The sequence below is a fragment of the Limulus polyphemus genome, unplaced genomic scaffold (assembly GCF_000517525.1).
Source record: "Limulus polyphemus unplaced genomic scaffold, Limulus_polyphemus-2.1.2 Scaffold4894, whole genome shotgun sequence".
Classification (NCBI taxonomy): Eukaryota; Metazoa; Arthropoda; class Merostomata; order Xiphosura; family Limulidae; genus Limulus; species Limulus polyphemus.
The window spans coordinates 5,722-26,720 of NW_013670504.1; the positions used below are offsets into that span (position 1 = coordinate 5,722).

At 34.5% G+C, this 20,999-nt stretch overlaps 1 protein-coding gene across 1 annotated transcript in view; it reads right to left on the reverse strand.

The window, feature by feature from the left end:
- LOC106471836 (A disintegrin and metalloproteinase with thrombospondin motifs 16-like) overlaps positions 1 to 20,999 on the reverse strand; it is a 52,339-nt gene that overhangs the window by 4,492 nt on the left and 26,848 nt on the right. The window contains exons 10-23 of the mRNA XM_022400441.1: positions 20,415 to 20,549; positions 18,524 to 18,683; positions 17,720 to 17,818; positions 17,213 to 17,416; positions 14,945 to 15,016; positions 14,561 to 14,681; positions 13,587 to 13,726; positions 12,426 to 12,480; positions 11,871 to 12,108; positions 9,476 to 9,530; positions 8,489 to 8,606; positions 4,439 to 4,599; positions 3,679 to 3,712; positions 2,163 to 2,423 (exon numbers count right to left, since the gene is read on the reverse strand). Coding sequence (XP_022256149.1) covers positions 2,163 to 2,423; positions 3,679 to 3,712; positions 4,439 to 4,599; positions 8,489 to 8,606; positions 9,476 to 9,530; positions 11,871 to 12,108; positions 12,426 to 12,480; positions 13,587 to 13,726; positions 14,561 to 14,681; positions 14,945 to 15,016; positions 17,213 to 17,416; positions 17,720 to 17,818; positions 18,524 to 18,683; positions 20,415 to 20,549 — 1,853 coding nt within the window. The remainder of the gene's footprint in view (positions 1 to 2,162; positions 2,424 to 3,678; positions 3,713 to 4,438; positions 4,600 to 8,488; positions 8,607 to 9,475; positions 9,531 to 11,870; positions 12,109 to 12,425; positions 12,481 to 13,586; positions 13,727 to 14,560; positions 14,682 to 14,944; positions 15,017 to 17,212; positions 17,417 to 17,719; positions 17,819 to 18,523; positions 18,684 to 20,414; positions 20,550 to 20,999) is intronic.

A 20,999-nucleotide genomic window follows, 5' to 3' on the forward strand; every position in this document is an offset into this window, starting at 1 on the left:
GGCTTCCTGTTGTCTGGGGCTCCCTGTGTAAAAGACAGTAAATCGTTCTTTAATGTATTTAATTCACTTTAAAATTTACTAATGTTTTTCATTTGTACTTCTTGCCACTGTTGTTGACTTTCCTGTAGCTGCTGCTGACTTTCCCGCAACTGTTGGAGACTTTCTTCATGTTTTCTTTCTTGTTCCAGTTGCCACCGCTGTAGTCTCTCTTCTTGTTTATTTTCTTTCTCCTCGAACCACTGCTGTAGTCTCTCTTCTTGTTTCTTTTCTTTTTCCTCCAACAACAGCTGTAATTTCTCTTCTTGTTTCTTTTCTTTTTTCCTCCAACAACTGCTGTAATCTTTCTTCTTGTTTCTTTTCTTTCTCCTCCAACCACTGATGTGGTCTCTTTTCTCGTTCTTCTTGTTTCTTTTGCTGTTCTTGTATTGCTGCTATCAAATCTGCTAAGTCGTGGTTTGATTTGCCACTTCTCGTTTCCATCTTTTTTCTTTCTTTTCAGTCCAACTCTCTGACACCAATTTGTTGGGTATCTGCTTGTTTGTTAATTTCCTGCATAAATTCTTTCCAAGGAACTTCAGCGATACAAGTCCTTTTTTGATTAAACTAGTTTATTATTTCTCGATACACAGAATTTCCACAGTCACTTTAAACGTAATAACTTTTATCACACATGGTATAAGTCACAGTGATTCACACACGTACTTACGGTGCCTACTGTTCGCTTGACTCAATTATCTCTCTCTTCAATCCCGCCGGTTTTTCTCGCCAGGCTTATATACTAAAAAAGAGGGTGCCTCGAACAAACTCGGGCTCCCCGATAATTCATGATCCTCCGAGAAACTCCAGCGCGCACGCTCCCAGCGTCACGCAAGTTCCGCTGTCGTAACAATACTAAAAAAAGGAGCATCCAGATCACACTCGAGCTGCCAGGCAAATTCATGATCATTCGATAAACTCCAGCGAGCATGCTCCCAGAATCACTTGACTTCCGCTGTCGTAACACTGAGTTATAGCAGACCTGATAGAGAAAACACCTAAATAGCTTGGCTGTCACTCATATTTAGAAAACAAATATGATTCATCTACATACTTTGAAAGCTATCCTGTTCACTTGAATGACCTAGAACTCTACTTGGGGAAATGCCCCAAGCAATAGTCACTGGTTCAACATGCTGACAATAACCTCACATGTTCTTTCATTTCTTAGAATAAATTAAATACGATCACCGCCCTCTAGAAATTAGTAAACTAAAGATCTGTGAAGAGACTGTATATAGAGAAAAATATTTCCGAAAACCAACGAAACTGGTTATGTGCACAGGAAAAAAATAAACACTTGAAAATACAAAGATGCATTGATGCCTACAGTTGTGGTAATTCAAAGATCATCCTGGCACAAAGTTACCTGATCTCTACAACAACGACCTAGTATGTTAGAATACAACACTTTATTTCCTGCTAAATAAATGAAGAAAATGAGTTCATCTTTTAATGGTAGAACTATTACGTTGTAAAGTGAAATTAAGTAAAATAAATGTTTAACTGTATTAAATTGCAGGTAAATGGAAGAAAATTTGTTTAAATATAATTGGTAAATGAAAGAACAAACACGTATGACCAGCAGACTAAACAGTACAGAGAACAAAGATGAGACTTCCACAACAAATCTTTTTGGAAACTGCATTCATAATTTACTTTCCTTCTATAGCTGACCAACCAGAAAATTGAATAACAATTATTCAGAAATATCTCTGCTTCAAGTGACAGCCATGAAGCAGCCTTCTATACACAAGATAAAGCATGATACAGTACAATTATCCCACAAAACAGTAGACTTAAAAGTTGGATGTTGGACATCAGAAATTTTTTAGAACTTAAAAATTTTACAGATATGAGAAATGAACCATATGCTGTATAAGAGTGAAATATAACGTACTTACATACCACACAGTAGTCATACATTAAACTACACTTTACGCACTATATACCAAAAAGTTTGAAAGTGCCTCAGACATTGCAATACGAATAGCTAATAAATAAACATATAAAAGTAATTCTCTAAAAACACATATAAAAACATATCTTGACTGTAATTAACTCTGAATATTACAACACTTTAGAAACTTATTGTTGTGGCGGCTGATGCTAAATTTAATACTTGCCTCCATCGCAAGGAGCTGAACACTCTGACATCACAATGCTCCAAACGAATGGTTCCACCCTTTCCTTGCTTCTGTTTTGTAACGGTAACTGTAGATATTGTGATGGATCAAAGCCAGATTTAACGTGAGAGACTCGTGTAAAAGGTCTTCTGAACTCATTGAAGTTTTTAGTTTTATCATCCTTATAAGTTAGCAATTCTTGTTTTTGAAGATACCTTTTAATCCGGAAAAGATGTTTCACATGGGATACATAGCTGTCATCTGTTAGTAATTGAAAAATAAACAAACTTAAAGATGAGTTATTACTGAAATGACTGTCTATAATCTCTTTCAAACACATCTTTAACTTTAGTGTGAAATACGATAAGCGTTTGTAAAGTTCAATGTCCATTCTTTATTTCAGAACAAAATATACTTTCTTGTATGAAGGAGAGCTAGCTAGTTCCTAGTCTACCGTTTGGACTAAATATACAGATAGTGTAGTATGCTTAGTAAATTAGAGAAATACAGTGTTGAGTACGTTATTTTAAAATAATTTCGAATAAGCAAGTCACGTGACTACCACAGCCGGTATGTTTGATAACTCCATTTGATTTTGTTTGGCGTCCCTAAGTAGTGTAATGCCACCGAAAAATTGATCTCTTCTGGGAAGGATTTGTGACATCTGAAGCAATATATTAATACACTAAAGTCATAAAGCTATGATAAGATCGAGATTTAGAATTTACAGTGAGGGAATATCTCAGTACTTAATGGCATTAGAAATCAAAGGAATAAGGATCGACTAAGGGGCCCAGGACCATCTAGCAAGAGACTTGAGTCAAAATTTACACCAGTTATGATAAGAAAAGTAAAGTGTGTCATTTTGTAACAGGTGAGAATCAATGAACGCAAGCGTCAGTGGTAAAAGCCATCCACGTGCCTCAGGCAACAGCAACATAATAGAAAAGAATCTCCATTTGGAAAAAGTGACACAAGTCACGTGTACACAAATTGCTTCCACGACATATTTCCGTTCAACTGTCGCATACCTCAAACAGGTGGGGAAAATGTTAAGTCATGCTATTCCACACGTATGGATTCCTGTGCAGTCGGACTGTTGAAACAGTTGCCGATAAACCGTTGTACTCGTACATTAGATAAATTATTGAAGGCAGGCAGACAGGAGTGGTGTTCTTTGGACATGAAAACTTTACGACACAAACTACACTGTAGGGCTATTGTCAATATGCACAATCGCCAGATAAAGCATGTTCAGACGTAGTGACATGGATGGTAACGATGTAGTGAAGCTCCAGAATCATCCTAATATAACGTACTCAACCTTTGAATAATGTACACCACATTCTTCTGAGAGGGTGATAATTTAAACATATCGATCGCTTAAAAAACCTTTTTCAAATTATGATCAGTTTGACTGCAGCAAAATTGCATATAAGCTGGTAATTTTTTTATTATTATTAATCAGTACACATAAATATTTGAGAAATTTCCCTTTAAGCATCAGACTACATACCATCGTCTTGTGGGGTTCCGTCTGTGTCAAATGTCTGAAAGAAAGAAAGCAAGCATTTTAAAATGAAAGAAGATCAGTTTAACATTTAAATAAAACTCAAACAAAAGAGTTAGGTAAGTTAATTTTGAAATTAGTAATGAGACCAGGAAGACATTTACATTAAAGATGGGCATTGAATTACTTTAAAAAATCTCCTCTATGGGGTTTGGGGTCTTTTTATTTATTCATTATTGAACTAGAAATAGCGCTAAATGCACGACTAATTATAAATTGATATGCATAAAATAATAATTATGATCAGTGTCATTGAGAGGATACCAGTTCATCAGTAAAGTATAAAATGGAAATTTTAAATATGTCCCGTATCTAAATAAAATTATTATAATTAAACACGTTTACCCAATCACAACCAGACCAGTACAAAACACAGAGCAGGTGTGGACAGAACTTACAGCTATTTCAGTTTTCCATGTTGTAACAGTTTAGGCCATTGGTCAGCGCATCACGTTATCAAATACATATGACTCCAGATGAAAAAAAAAGAAAAAAAGACTAAAGCATAAACAAGATATTTTGCATTACAAAACATGTCCAGAATTTTCTTCAATTTGTTCATGATGAGTCTTATTTGCTGCTAAGTGATGTATGTTGTTCTAGAACACTAGCCAAATGTGATTAAACACTGGTGGACATTGATTTTTTTATTCCTCCTCATGTAAATCCAGTCTTTTACAATATTTTAACTCAATGAACAGCTTACCACACATTTTCCATTCAAGCAGTAGGCTTTCACATGAGATTCACTCCCACTACAGTCAGTTCCGGCAGGAAATTTACCATCATCAAACACATCCATCTGGTAATGTGTGTCAAGCCAAACTTTATCTTGACATGCTACCATGCATGCTGAATCAGGGTTACCTTTAAAAGTCAGATACAAAAAGGGGATGAATACAATGTCGAAAGGAAGAAATTCCACATAATTACTATGTGAGAAATATATTGATTAATAATCCTAATTTGGAATCTCATAAGGAATTCTGGCAACCTAATCTAACAAACATTAGCAGGCCTTAAAATGCCCCAACTTATAAGTTAATAAAAAATGCGAAACAACTAAAGAGAGTTTGTTTCTCTGTTTGTTGTTAAGCACAAAGCCACACAATGTGCTGTCTGTGCTTTGCCCATCACGGGTATAGAAATATTATTTTTAGCGCTATAAGCCTTCATGCTGACTGCTAACTACTGTGGGCAACTAAAGAGAGAAAATTAAAACTAACAACGTGTAAACGAAAAGTAGATAAAGCACCTGAGTTGACTATACTCAGTTAATGTGTGATTTATATGCACATACTGTATTACAAACTTATAAGACCTGGCCTTCAGGAGTAGGTAAGGTATATCGCTTTTAAGTTTAATAGAACCGACTATCTCGTCTTTCATTTACAGCCTTTTTCTTGCTAACCTTGAAATTGAAGTCATAATCGCAAAGCATCTCAGTGGCTCAGCAGTAAATCTGAAGGGGTAAAACGCTAAAAAAAAGGGTTTCGTTACCCGTAGTGAGTATAGCAAAGATAGCCCAATGTGTAGGTATGGGCTTAACAACAAGCAAAAAAAAAAAAATAATCAAAATAAATGATTTCTTGGCTAATGTTAAATTAAAATGTCACACAAAATTTGATGAGACTTCATAACTGCAGGTCAGTTAGTACATCAACAGTGGAGAGGGAGTCCATACGGATACATTCACAGAAGTGTTTTAGCCTTAAACCAACCATCTCAATGGTGAATACAAAGCCTTCGCTCTCATGGTACGTTGAACATCGAAATCGAGACGAAGAACGACAAAAAATCATAAAGTGGAGGGGTGAATTCCACTCTACTGATTGTTTGTTTTGGATGGGCATGTCTGGGTTTGATAGAAGCCTGTATAAGTCTTCGTATATGACTGTGACATTCCAACTGTGAATGCAGTGTCCAGAATTTTCAGCAGCCCTTGACCTCAACCCATTCAACTGTTTTAAAATGGAATGCTAACTGACGGTCAGACCCTTAAATTTCGCTAAAGTTGCTTTGAAAGGTTAGTATACCTGTTCCACCAACTGAAAGGTTAGTATACCTGTTCCACCAACTGAACATCGTGCAACGGTTGGTAGAAAGTGTTAATACTTTAATAGGATTCAAACTGTGATAAGAGATAAGTTTATTTACAATTAAAATTGGACCTTGCCCCAGTTTCATAACATCATCTTATTTCATAAGGTGTGTTAACCTTGCCCCAGTTTCATAACACCATCTTATTTCATAAGGTGTGTTGACCTTACCCCAGTTTCATAACACCATCTTATTTCATAAGGTGTGTTAACCTTGCCCCAGTTTCATAACACCATCTTATTTCATAAAGTGTGTTGTCTTAATACTTTTAGTAACATACTGTGTGTATGTAGATATAGGGGATAAGTTATATCTCTTTATATCGACGTTTTATCCTTTTCAAGAAAATACAGTTTTATTGTATGATTAACCACTGTTTTTACATATTCCAGTAAGTATTTTTAAAATCATGCTAGAACCAAAAAGTTCAAAGGAAAGAATTCAACAAATTAGAATTTTAAAATGGATGTTATGATAACTTGTTGCACATGATAGTTTAAAGACACGTTAACAAATTGCTCAATATATACCAAGTTTTATGACAATAAGCACAGTTACCGTAAAAAAAAAGTTATCCAAACCATTGACATAAACATGTTAAACAATAGTACAAAACACAGACCACTAAGAGATCTTAATTACATTTTTATCACTCTAGCCATGTATACCTTTCCCCCATTATAAACTTCATTTAAATAAATATTATCATATAATCTCTTTTTGCAGCTAATGTAAATATACGCATCTTTCGAATTTTATGTTTTGAGCTAAAAGACATTCGTACAAATCTCTTCTAACCCTAACAACAATTTTCTTGATTGGTAGCTACACTTTTAGCATTGATAAGTATTTTACAGCAAATATTCATTCATTAGTTTGTTCAACTTGGGGCATGATGGTGAGTAAAACAAAATACGCGTCCTACCTAACTCATGAATGAATATTTGCTGTAAAATTCTCAACAATGCTATAAGTGTAGCTACCAGTTTGGCCGCCAATTTGGATTTAATTCCTTTGAGTCGCACGATCAATCCTTTTTTTTTTTTGGCCATACCTTGTTTTCACACCTAAGCTGTTTTTGATTAGATATCATAACTTTTTGTCAATACATACTTACAATCCATAGCAAGTAAGAAAGTGACACTCGATAGTAACGCACATTACTTTTAGGATCGCAACCCTATTATTCAGAATCGACCTTTACTTTACAGAACCAACGAAATTCTTTAAAATATATGATTGTAAGTTTTCCTCTCTAAAACAGGGTTAATAGCTTCCTTTATAGTAACGCCATGGAAGTTGGATAAATAGTTTCTTTTCATCACCCTCATACAATCGGTCCTGCCGTATCAGACATCATTATTTATGCTAATTGCTTAAGCTAATATCACGTGACGCGAAACGCTCTTTAATTAGGGTAATTTCATAAAAGTTAGTAAATTTGTGCGGAAAAGTTGGCAATCAATAATCAGTAATAACCGTCCACCCTTCTGATTCTTTTGAAAATTTGAGCTAAAAACTACTAATCTAGTTTGCTTGGCCTAACCAATAGTTATGTATCTGTATATGCTTTCATCTTTTAAGTTTGCAGCTCTAAATCAGCCGTCATTAATCCGAATGGCAAAAACTGAAAAAGATCCACTTTTACTCTTAGGTGAAACTGTAGTAAAAATTTTAGACCGATAGCTCACGTGACTGCGAAGGCGTGCGCAAAACTTTTGGTCGAAATTGAGTGGTTTTTGTTGAAGAACTTTGCAAGTGTGACTTATACTTAGACCAAAGCTAACTCCTAATTCTAGGTTATAAAGATCTATTACTGTACCAAAAAATCCATAAAAGTTAAGTATGTTTTTTCTATCAAATAAAGTTTCCATGCTTTCGGTGCGAAGAATAAACAAACCAAAAATAAAAGATAAAAAAGGAAGAACTTCAATCAAAATTGGAGATGTTATATCTCGTGTATTTATTAATAGATTGCCTTGAAATTTGGTATGTGAAGTAAGAGTCCAGTAGAGCACATCCACTGAAAATATTTGATAGTTTGGATTACCACAGCCCAAGCTACAGAAAGTGGAAAAATGTTAAACTATCACTCCTGTCAATAACATAGTGTGTCCTGCAGGTTGTTTTGGCCGCACAATACACTACCGTATGCCTTGATATTTTTTTAACTTACACATTTTTAATTCACTAACGATTTCATTCCTTTCAGAATGAGCTTCTCATTGAAGCATAAAATACGAGGAGTAAAATCGTTTTTAGATAATTAGATCAGATCGATAAAACTTCCGAAGCTGCATTAAATTTTCCCTATGTAGATCATTCACCATCAATATCGTGTAATATTCTAATTTACGTCTCAATCAATCTAGAAAATAAAAGCATAGCCCTCCGTTGAGTCAGTAAGAAATCCGTGGACTTATAACGCTAAACTCTTACGGTGTACAGAAAGCAGACAGTCCATTGTGTAGCTTTGCGCTAAAAAAAAACAACAACATAAAAGCATAAATTGTGTGGCAAAATACAAAACCTATGATTAACTATATTTTCCTTTAAAAAATAAATATTTGTTAAAAATGTTTTCTTTATTGATAAGTAGCATGTCTACATTACGTGCATGATTCCAAAACAAGGAATGAAGAAGGGTAAAACTAACCTGGTCTTGAGGATAACTGCTGCCCTCTACCACTCAACAACGTGGGATATTTCTTCTTGTATCTTTGACACACTTCACTGGCATACTGATCAACACTTTGTTTAGTCCCACCACAGGACTAGGATATAGAAAGAAAACAACATATTTATATTGTTATTGTTAGAACTTCTGTTTATTACGTAGGTTAGCTTTTATTATGCTTAAAGAGATTTCATTTTGGAATGTATACTTATACATTTTCATTCTGATCTATGACTTCTTTTCTCTTCCAAACCCGCATCTTTTTGGTCCCTCTATCATCTAAACGTTACTCTGGTAACAAAGATTTTTAAACTTCAGTTAGCTGCTTTGAATGTTAATCATGACAGTGTACCTTATCGCTAGAAACTCATGGTTTCTTTGTGAATTCATTCATCCATTCTAATCAGTACTAAAACTTTTATAAATATGATATACACAAAAGGTTTCGTTAAAACTCCCCTTTCGGACAATTAAAAACAAAAATTTAATTTTTCGGGAAAGCGAGATATGCTAAAAAAAGTTACATAAAGGAAGGGTATAGAATTATGACCTATTTTATATATTTCGAGTTTGGTGACTGAATATCGACGTTTAAATACTAATTTGCTGTGTACAGACAGGCGGAGTAACATAGAAAATAACCGTTTCAACCCGATATACAAGCATAAAGGAAGTTATTCTTCCGTTACCTCAAACCTGTTCACTTCACTCGCAGCTTTGAAGTAATAAACTATGGCAACAGATTGAATAATATAAGTTAGACTAGACTATAGTCAGTATTCTTTGTGCATGTTAAATACACAACTATAACATTATATGTCATTTTTTATTTTAAAACAGATATGTTTTTAGCATTGCTAAGTTTGATTATCAAATGTATTGAACTGTACGCTTGGCCGTGTAGTCTGAAACCAAAGGTTAGTTTATTTACATGACTTCCTAAAACACGACCTTAAATAATCATACCTGCGATTGGTCATCACACAGACGAATTGTTTCTTTGGTGGTCAAACAATAAAACCTGTATGGGGGAAAATAATGCCATTTATAATATGTTATAAATTATAAACACGCTTGTAAATAAAGTTGCGTTTATTGCAATCTACTTTTATATCATCGGTCATTGAAACTAAACTTGAATAAAAACAGTCCAGTTCATAGTATGTATGATATTTACTTTTATGTTATAAATAAAAATACTTGATATGTGTTTTATGCTCATTGTTGTTTGTCTCTCAGTGGTTCAGTGGTAATTCTACAGATTTAGAACGCTAAAATTTGGGTTTCGATACTCCTGGTTGACAAAGCACAGATTTTTGTTTTTTAAATTTAATTAGTACTGTAATAAATACCCAAATACCCCCCAGTGGCACAGCGGTATGTATGTGGACGTACAACGCTAAAAACCGGTGGTGGGCAGAGCACAGGTAGCCCATTGTATAGCTTTGTTTTTAAACTACAAACAAACAAACTATAATAAATGACAAACACTCACTTTCTGAACGGCTTGTTTTTGACCGTAAGAGGATCATCTCTATTTAATAAAAGCGGTTTTCATATGTTAATGTAGTGGTGTTAATGTAAGCTAAGAGTTGAGTACTAGGTGACATTCCCAAAGGCTGTGTCGCCAGGCGCTGACTCTTTATACAGAGACCCGAGTACCTTGAGGCGGTATAAGAGAATCTTTTTACTGATGTTATCAGAATCCTCTTGGCTGTGTACTGTCTTAACGGATCTTCATATTTTGCTTTTATAAACTACACCACATTTCTTACACTTTATCTTGTTTAGCTCAAATACGGAGTTAGTTTGCGTTTTGTTTCCTACTTACAATGTTCCCATGTGTTCAATTATAGGCCTAGTACCGTGTTAGTATGGTTTGGTTATAGCACTAGTGTTTAGATTTAATTACATTGGAGTTACTTTGAATTGCATTGTAAGTACAAGTACAGAACTATTGCCAATGTTAGACTTAGCTAGTTTAGTCTCAGTACATGTTTAAACATTAGTCCTAGACAGAGACCAATCTATTAGTAAGATAAATGCCAGTGTTAACCATCTGGAACCTAGTTGTTTACAACATTAGGACAGATGAATATCTGAAGATCAATGGCTAACATAATTTAAATCTGAAATTTGTACCAAGGAGCGCCACACAGAATGGGTAGGTTAACAGGTCATCAAGCGGAGAGGACGTATAACACTGTCACTAGCGGCTAGAAACAACATGAAGATGCTTAGTTGCCGGTTGTAAGCAGGACTGATCTGCTTAAAGTGCTGCACCGAGAGGCTTCTTGGCGGTGAAAGGGTATTTTTGTACCCTTTTGGCAAGTGTGAAAGCTCCATTCTAATTGGCTTCTGGTCCACTGTCATTCGCTTGCCTTGTTAGGGTGGAAGGAGCTAGGAACAGGAGTTCTGAACAGTAAGTAGTTAATGCACTGTCTACAAGCCATAAGGATGCGAGATATGGTTTTGCAAGCAACATGTTTAGTACGTACAAAATTTGGTTCAAAACAAATTCTCAACCATTCAACAGTGCAATGCTACATACTTTTACGAAGAATGATGTTTATGTAGTGAGACTTGTAAACACTGTAAAGCCAAGAGATACAACATTCCAAAGAAGGAATCTTTAATGTTATATACGGAAGAAGGAAAACACACCGATTAGAATGTTCATGACTAGGACAACGGTGGGCACTGAAACTACACCCAAAGTAAATTATAAACAACGTCTTCATTTGCAATGTGAAAGCTTTGGTTACAAAAGAGAACCCTACGCCCCCCAAAGAAGTTTTTGCCATGAAGTGAGGCATACCTTCTCGTATTATTATTAATAGACAAAGACTGAAGTTGAAAAAATTCACAGGACAAAATGTTATGAAGTTTTATCCCCGCCTCAAAATATATCATATTCGACCACATCTCCGTTAATTAAGTCTCCCAGTACAGATCCAATAGACTTTCGTTCCTTTTGTCTGCTTCAACATGGTCTTGGAAGTCAATGAATACATACATTGTAGAATCTGTGGAATGTTTGACCTAGCCATTTTTCACAGATAATGCTACAATAGAAAATACGAATTTGGTCATAGTGCGTAATTATGGACATCGGACTAAGTATAGCCAATCATAGAGCAGGTAACTCTGAAGGTAGTACAGAACCTGGAACGTTATTATTACAAAGTGCGACTACCTTACAGTCTCTTCTGAATTTTCACCCTGCTAGAAAACTCTGTTTTGAGATTTATCATACAATATTCTTCTGAACTTATTTGTTATTATCTATCTTTTAAACTCATTAACACATACCTGAGCTTAAAAGTTTCCATAACATTTTTATCTATGTAAAAACACTTACTGAGAACTGCAATCTTTTTTAACAACTTGAAGTCCCTTGCTTCCAAAGATGCATGATTTTTTGCATTGGCTGATAGATTTCCAACCAGCTGTACTTCCATAAGGTGTTGAATTCACTGCTGATGAACCTCCATAATGTTTACCAATTCCATGTGGTGCTGCACTGCCATAACGGCTACTACTTGATGCTGGTGATATTCCTCCATGTTGACCACCAAAACTCCGCGACCCAGAGCTTGCTGTTTAACAGTGAAAATTATCTTAAGCCTTGCAAAAATTAAAAATGCAAGCATTTTAGATTTCAATTAGGACTGTTTATGTTTAATCAATGTATATGTGCTACTTGAATAACACAGCAGAAAGTATATTTAAGAAATTGAAAGGAAAAAAATTGTAATTTCCTTTAAATATATTGATATTTAAGTAGTTTTAATACATAATAATGTAAGTCAATCCTAGCTTAAGACACTGTAACTTTACAGATTACAAAAACTGTGCATCCTAAAAATTTAAAATTCAACGTTTCATCTCAGCAAAAGTAAAATAAACTTCTTACTTGGACAGCCCAAACTGTTCTCCTTTAGAGTACTGTATCCATCACAGTCAAAAGCCTGAAGTAAAAAAAAGGTATACAAGATTCTTTATTTGTATACATACAGGGTAGGGTAAATTATTTTAAAATATCTCTCATTCTGCTTACACTTATTCACCCTATACAAAACATCTAACAAGCATGTTGTTTTAAAACCTGTTTGAAATTATGACTTTTATTTGCCAATTTCTTGATAATCTTAATAATTAAAAGAAACCAAATGGCAAAAAAATGTTACCTAAGTTTATATAATTTATTTGAAATAAAAAATGGAGTACATATATCAATTTTAGGAGCCTGTTAATTCCACTTCCACGCATTCAGATAAACTAAAGTGAAAATAGCGGAATGTTCTGTTAAATGTTTCAACGGTTTAAAAGCAGTAAAGGATAGAAAAGGATTTATTGAGCAGAACTTTAAAGTTGGGAGTAGTTTTAGCGTGTAAGACTCGTTAGTACTTTGATCTACAAATAAGTAATATTTTATGAGTTATTTTTTGACAAAAGGACGATTAGGTATCCTAGATAAAGTCTTGAATTTTCGAAACACACCAATAGAAAAGGACATTGTCCCTTTAAAAACGGGATGAATGGTTACTTTATTTAAAGAGTTAAGTTGGAACGTACTTAACATATCTGAAAGCCCTATAAATGCAGCACAGAAACGTGCAAGAAAGGTTAACATGAGTTGAGATTGTTCAGTTTCTTTAACATATTGATAAATTCCCATGATACAACATCTGAAAACCTTTTCTCAAAATCTGCATCAGGAGAAGTCATCGCACAAAAAGACAGAGAGAGACAAAATTAAAATAAGGTCAATAATCAAAGCTATATGTCTGAAGATAAGTTTATAAGCTATATTTTCAAAACATGAGACTAACATCATGTCACATTCGAAACTGCTAGGTTCACCATGATCTACAACTAATATTCTGTTCTTCAGACATCAAATGCTACAAAATTTGTTTTGATTACAAAAATTACTATGCAGAACCAAATTGGTTAAATAATTGTGAATTATTTTATGCTACTGTTGCACAAAAAAGGTTAATGTCATCGAATCTAAAAACAAAAAACAAACAAAACTGTTCCTGTGTATGGGAGTAACAAAAACCTAATCTACCTGGCAGTGTCCATCCACACAATACCGGCTCTCATGTCGTTCACCATGTCTCCAACAAGGAGCTCCGTTAGGGATTTCCCAGCCTTGAGTCATGTATCCTCCACCTCGTTTGTGGCACCAGACATAACACGAGTGACTTTCTGTTTAACATAGACTTAAAAGATTTGTACAACAAAACTGAAAGGATTCCAAAAATAATGTTCACTTCTGAATTAAAAACACGCCATTCTTAGCTCTGATGTAATTGCCTTGTCATAAATGTGAGGATGGATGGAGGGGCCACATACAGATAGAACATAAATACATGTAGCTAAAGCAGATGTGGCCAATCTGCGGCTCTTCTAAAGCTGATATACTGCTTCTTAAAAAGCATATTTCACTATGCCTGTAATTTAAAGTAAAACGTTTTGATTTAAGGAGTATAAGAAAATCTATGAAAACATGTAGTTAAAAGATTTAATTGATGTTCCATTATATATAAAATAAGAGCACTGTGGTAAAAGCTACAATATTTATATTATTTTATAAAATAAAAGCATTTGTATTGTCCAGAACCACTGAGATGGCGCTACAGCGAGCCTCACTTTCGTCTTGGACTTTGTCAAAGTTACTTGTGTTCTCCTGTGGAAAAAGATATTTTAGATATGTGTGTGGCTCTTCAGTAGTGTACGTTGTGAAATTCTGGTTCCCACCCCTGATCTAAAGTGTTAGTTACAAGAATAAACAGTTAAGTAAAATCCAATATGTTACGTAATGCAGCTATTTAAATAATAAATGTATTAACTAAGGATTGGAAAATAATATGATTTAGGAGCATTGCGATTTAGTTGTTTGATAAATATACAAAAATAAAAAATAATCACAATTATTAGTACAAACCAATACATCTAGGCTTTAAGATACAGTTATAACAATGAAATAAAATACATTAGTATTGATACAAAGAATATTTGAAAATAAACAAGAAATATTACCATCATGATTAGGAAACTGAGTGCCACTGGTTCCAATATTACTGTTTATTCTGGAAGCTTTTTGGCAAGTGTTGCTAATGAAGTCATTCAATGAGCTGGGTTTAGACGATGAATAACATAGCTGGAAAAAAAATATATCTTAAAAAGGTATATCTAACAGTTCCTTATAATGACTCTTCTACAGCATGTTATGATCCATTAATTCAACTTTAATGTGTTCTTTGAACTGCACTCCTCATGAAGGCTTATCACGTTAAAATCTGGAGGTTCGATCCCTGCAAGAAGCATAGCATGGAAAGCCCATTGTGAAGCTTTGCTCTTAACAACAAACAAACAAAATTTGCGAACTATAATTTATCAGTTTTGTATGATAAACGTTCTTACTCGTGAGACGTCGCATAGCTTTACTCTTGTATGATAAACGTTCTTACCCGTGAGACGTCGCATAGCTTTACTCTTGTATGATAAACGTTCTTACCCGTGAGACGTCGCATAGCTTTACTCTTGTACGATAAGCGTTCTTACCCGTGAGACGTCGCATAGCTTTACTCTTGTACGATAAGCGTTCTTACCCGTGAGACGTCGCATAGCTTTACTCTTGTACGATAAGCGTTCTTACCCGTGAGACGTCGCATAGCTTTACTCTTGTATGATAAACGTTCTTACCCGTGAGACGTCGCATAGCTTTACTCTTCTGTCTTCACCATCACAAAACCTCCCTCCATTACTTGGCCTGTATAAATAAATATATGTATAAATACAACGTGCTAATCCACTGCAGGTAACTAACGACCTCAGTCAACAAAATATGCATTCTCATGACAATGGTTCCTTCTTTTAGGTTTAGTTTCACAGTTTAGTAACACGGAAGTGATTAGATAGTTTTGATAAACACGTAACGAAAGATGCATATTTTTAAAAGTTGTCCTTCCTTAACACCTGCCACACGAGCCAGCCCAGCATCTTTAAGTACTGAGCCAAGGACGATCAACAGAGCGGTCATTTCGGAAACCGGTGATTTAGGGCTATTTCGTTAGGTCTTGATGAATGAAGCTCGGCACAACTACTAAAACGAAAGACAAACAAACTCAAAAAACAACTAAATATTAACGAAACTATGGCATGATGAAATCCATGTGGATTATACTATGATTGTACAATAGTGGGCATTATTCCATGCATCATATTCTTATATTTACTATTCATTGCCGAAATGGCATTTTTAATTTGGGAATCGCTAGGGAAATCTTCTTGTTATTCATCGTGCATCAGCTTCAACTTCCAACACCACATCTTTGGGCCTTACTGTGTCGTTGGTTTCACAAAATACTGAAACTAATTATTTCTGGTATATGATCTCCCCCCCCCCCCGGAATTAACGATGCATGTTTTATGTTTCGCTTTGAATGCAGTAATCAGCTGATGAATCTCCGATTCAGCTGGTTTGTCAAATCTTCGAGTAAATTCAGATTAATCGCTACACTTAAATCATTACATTCACAACCACATCTAGAATATTTCGAGCATGTTGCATTGCTTCATCGTTATATCTTACATTTACAAGTTAACTTCTCCATGTTGGCTTTCATCGTTATGGGTCCGGTCACGGGTCCTGTCATAGGTCCGTTCCAGCGACATAGGCCTCAAAATTCATGCCAAACGTCTTCTTTTTTGTATATTCAAAACAATCCAAATCTTTCTGGAATAACTAATGTTTTGGGATCCACATCAGGATGCCAGGCTGGCTTGTGTGGCAGGTGTTAAAATGTTTGCTATACAAGATCGCTAAAATATTTTAGACAAATTACATCTTGGTAACTGTTAGGGTAACACTTCTGTACTTTTTTATAAGAACGTAAAATTAGGTATGTTATGTATCTGGTAACTGGTACAGTAACACCACAGTCCTTTCTTTATACTAGAAGAAATGACGCCCTACGGGCGGCTATTTGTGCTAGTAATTAATAATCGTAGTATTTACACCCCATTGAAAAAAAATATACATATATAGAAAAAAAGTGAAGATTTTCTATAAAATGATTTTTTTTTCTATGAAGTACTGCACGGGAAAAGTGTTCAGATTTTGATCTTTAGTCATACACAACTCATTGCATATAAATGATTCAATGTACAGAGCTCAAAATGTTCATAAATTTTACTCATATAAACTGTAATGTTTTTATATATTAAAAGTGGTACCGTTTATTGAAAAAATAATAGTTTTTTAAGAACTCCAGTTTCTTAGTACTACATCTAAAAATTACACCAATAAAGATATATAATCCAGCCCTCACGTATAGTCCTAGTGAAAGTCGTGTTCTTGTTGTGAGTAAAGTATTTTTATTTAAAATTGTGTTCTATTATAAAGTAATGGTTGTTGCATATAACACAGTTATTTTTCTAATTGTCTGAATCTTAAATACCTAAAGTGTGAAACTTTTTATTGATTTTAGTTTGAGGTGCCATTCAATACATAAGTTACACACATAGATACCGACATACACGCTACGTCCATTATAGTAAAGAAGAATACGAAATCAGGTAGTTGAAATATGTGGTAACTGACTACTGTATTTAATTTTAACTATATGGCAGTAAATGGTTAAAATACCAGGCTACCAGTACTGTAACACCACTATAGTAACTTCATACTTTTGATAATAATGTCAACGAATTACTACCTAGGTTGTTACACCTCCGTCTTGAGATCATTACACCAACAACTGTTACTCCTTCCCGAGTCATACAGTCAGAAGAACATGAAGAATATGCTGACCAAGAACTCCAAGCCCCATCTCTTGGTTGGGGATGATTTACTACTTGGTCACGTGATACACATTTCCCACTTCGACACCACTAACAATAGTTAAAAAACTTATGTAGTGAAACACTACTTCTATACATTATTTTTGATAATATAATTATTATTTGTTATACTAAACGTACTACAACAGAGTTCAAAAGAAAATCTTTTATAAGAGGTAAATATTGTAGTATTATCAGCAATTTGCAGTTCAAGGTTATTGCTTTTTTTTCATTTATGTTTATGGTTCTGTAATAACGAGCATTATATTCTTAATTAAAATTTATCTTATAAAATTATTACGTTTAAACTCAAACATTTTTATTTGCATTTATTTTGTGATTCAAAACTCATACCATATTCGTACCACAGGTGGTTCCCTCTAGTGCTGGATGTGCTGAAACTGAAGACGAATGACTGAAGGCAGTTTCACAACGTAGGTTTTTACAGATATCCTGCACATAAATGATAACAGCTTGTATTATAATAACTTCAACGTAGTTGAATAAAAATATTCTATAACTGCTAGCAGGCCTGGTCTGGCCTGGTTGTTAGGGTGCTCGACTTGCAATCTGCAGGTCATGAGATCGAATCCCATTACTGAACATGCATACTATTTCAGCCGTGGGGACGTTATAACGTGACGGCCAATCTCAATATTCATTCCGAATAGTTCAAGAACTGGCGACGGGAGGTGTTGACTAGTTGCTTTCTCTTTAGTCTATCATTTATAAATTAGGGATGGGTAGAGCAGATATCCCTCGAGAAGTTTTGGGCGATATTCAATAAATAAACTGCTAACATGGGCCTTGGGCAATTCAAATTATTCTATCCTTATATGTATTTTGTAGGTTCAGTTCTTTAACGGATAAATGTGACATAAGAAACATCTTTAGATACCTCAGGTGGTTATATCTTAATAAACCCTGAAAGAGTTGTGGCTAGGTTAAGGTTAAAGATAAAGAAACAGTTAATCAAATGCTAACATGTCAAATGTCATTATGATTTTAAAAAATCCATCAATGAACAAAAACTAAACAAAAAGGTTGAAGTCTTTGAATTTTTATCAATTCTTTTGTTACACCTTAGAGTAATTGCTTGATAAAGCTCAATAAGAGAAAGCAAAATTATAGTGGATTAAAATAACAATATTTTTTTACCTGGCCATAAAATGTAGTTGAATGTTGAACTCTTCTGCCGTAGTGGAGAGCACACTGTTGATCTGCATCATACAACTCGCCAGGTAATTTACCACGAGACTTCTGTTTCAAAATATCTGGATATGGACCCTCTACTGCTAAGCACTGAGCTCGTGAGGACCTGGAGGTTGATAAACAACCCAATGATAAAAAATTTCTATGTGTTGGTTCTTCTCATTTCCTTTGTTACATAAAATAATGAAGCTATGCCATAACTTAAATAATTGAACTTGACAAAGAAGAAATCTTTTAGATGAAACATTAAATTTTCGGACTGAAAATATAACAACAACTGTACTTTTATATGATTTAAGGTTATTATTATCTTCAGTGATACAAAATCGGTATAACATCTTTTATAGGTAGCTAGTAGTTTATTTTATCATAATTTTTAGCCTTTTTCCCCCTTCTGGCAGTTTTGGTTATTGGCTGTGCACTACGGAAAATACGTGAATACCTGAAAGTACATTCAGGCTTCATGTTCGGGTAAGCAGTGTTGACCTAAGGAGAAAATGGTTGTTTTTATGTGTAAATAATGACATACTTCATTTTCCCTTAAAGTTAGTGTCGTTAGTGATGCTGGTTATAATATTTAAAACTATTTTGAATATTGGTATTATTATCTCATGAAGCTGATCAAATTGAATGTAATTGTGGTCGAAAGCATTGATAGAACAAATCAACTTGTTTTAGTCAGCAAGGTTACCAACTGGTTAAACAAAAGGACACTCAACTGGTTTTGTTTTTCAATTAGGGCACTCATTTGGTTTTAGTCAGCGGGTTACCCAACTAGTTTTAGTCAGATAGATAATTCAAATAGCTTTAGCTTAGTTGTATATGGATTTATGACATTAAATACTTCTGCTCAGTATGATATACAGAGGGTTGAGTATGTTATATTAAAACGATTTTGAATATGAAATAAGTAAATCACGTGACAACCACAGCAGATATAAAGTCGTGGTGGAACGGCATGTAACAGAAATATATCTTGACATTCGTAAGTTATATGATGTTTTTGGGAAGAGCATGTGATAGTCCTTTCTGATGCAAAATATTCATACACTCATAAAATCTATCAGATGGAGGATTAAGAATATACGAGACAGGAATATTCATTGTGCTGAATAGCATTGGAAATTAAAAGAAGATGGATCAACTTGTGACACCAGGATCATCCAGAAAGAGACCTGCAACAAGTCGTACCTCGGCCACTATAAGCAAAGTGTGGCGTCTAACATCATATGAGAATTTACGAACACAAAGGCCAGTGGAAAAAGCTGCCTAATTGGCCCAAGTAGCACTACGCATTATAATCAAGAAGCATCTCTGCCTGGAAAAGTGACTCAAATCATGTGTACACAAGTTGATGCCAGGATATATCCGTTAAACTGTTACATACCTCAAGGAAGTGGGGAATAAAAAGAGTAATTATGCTCTTCCATATAGTCACCATTTCAGCGCCTATGGATTTCTGTGCAATTGGACTGTTGAAACGTCTGTTACGAAACTTTCGTCTTCGTATACTAGATGAATTATAGAAAGCAAGAAAGGAGGAGTGGTGTACTTTGGACATGATAGCTTTATGACACAAACTCTTGAGACAAAAGCTACACTAGAGAGCTATTGTCAAGAGTCATTGGTATTGGACGTGGCGACATGCACGACGTGATGAGGCTTCAAAATTGTTTTTATATAAATTATTCAACAGGATAGGTTTCATTAATTTACAAACTCCGTTTTAGTACTGATTTGCATAGTTAGTTTACTTTTGATAAATCGCATACATTTAGTTGTCTTTCAATAAAAACTTCTACAAATGATTCTCAACATACAGTTACTTGTCTCTTACCTAAGAAACTTTTCCAGGTATTCCCTACTACAATGTGACCAAGTGGACTTTCCAGACCCCAGTGTTGGGGACATGATGTACTTGCTGGGGTTACAAGTGTTTCCATCTTGACTACCATCATGTTCCATGCCTAAACTGAAGGATGTGAGAGTTAGTTTTTATTTCAGTCAACAAACTCCACTCGTATTTTGTATGAAATTTTGTTGTTTTTTATACAATTTGAATAAAGAAAATAAATGTACCGTAGAGAACATTATACCAATCATGTTAACAATGTGTGAATATAATGTAGTTGCCTTGATTTTCCAGTTAAATTAAAACGAATATTTCTGTTGGTATATATAATAAGAGAAGTATTAGACGTATATTGTTTATCAATATATGTGTCCACTAACCTGCAACTGATAAGGTCACTATTGATAGTGAGATAAACATGAAACGTAAAGCATTTTATAAACTATTAAAATAATTAAAGCACTCTAACCATCAACGTTTTTTTTTTCTGTAGACAATTTAAAAACGTTATTTTGAGACTGTCAACGGTATCAAACAGACACCCTACATGTTTCGACATCCAAACACGTC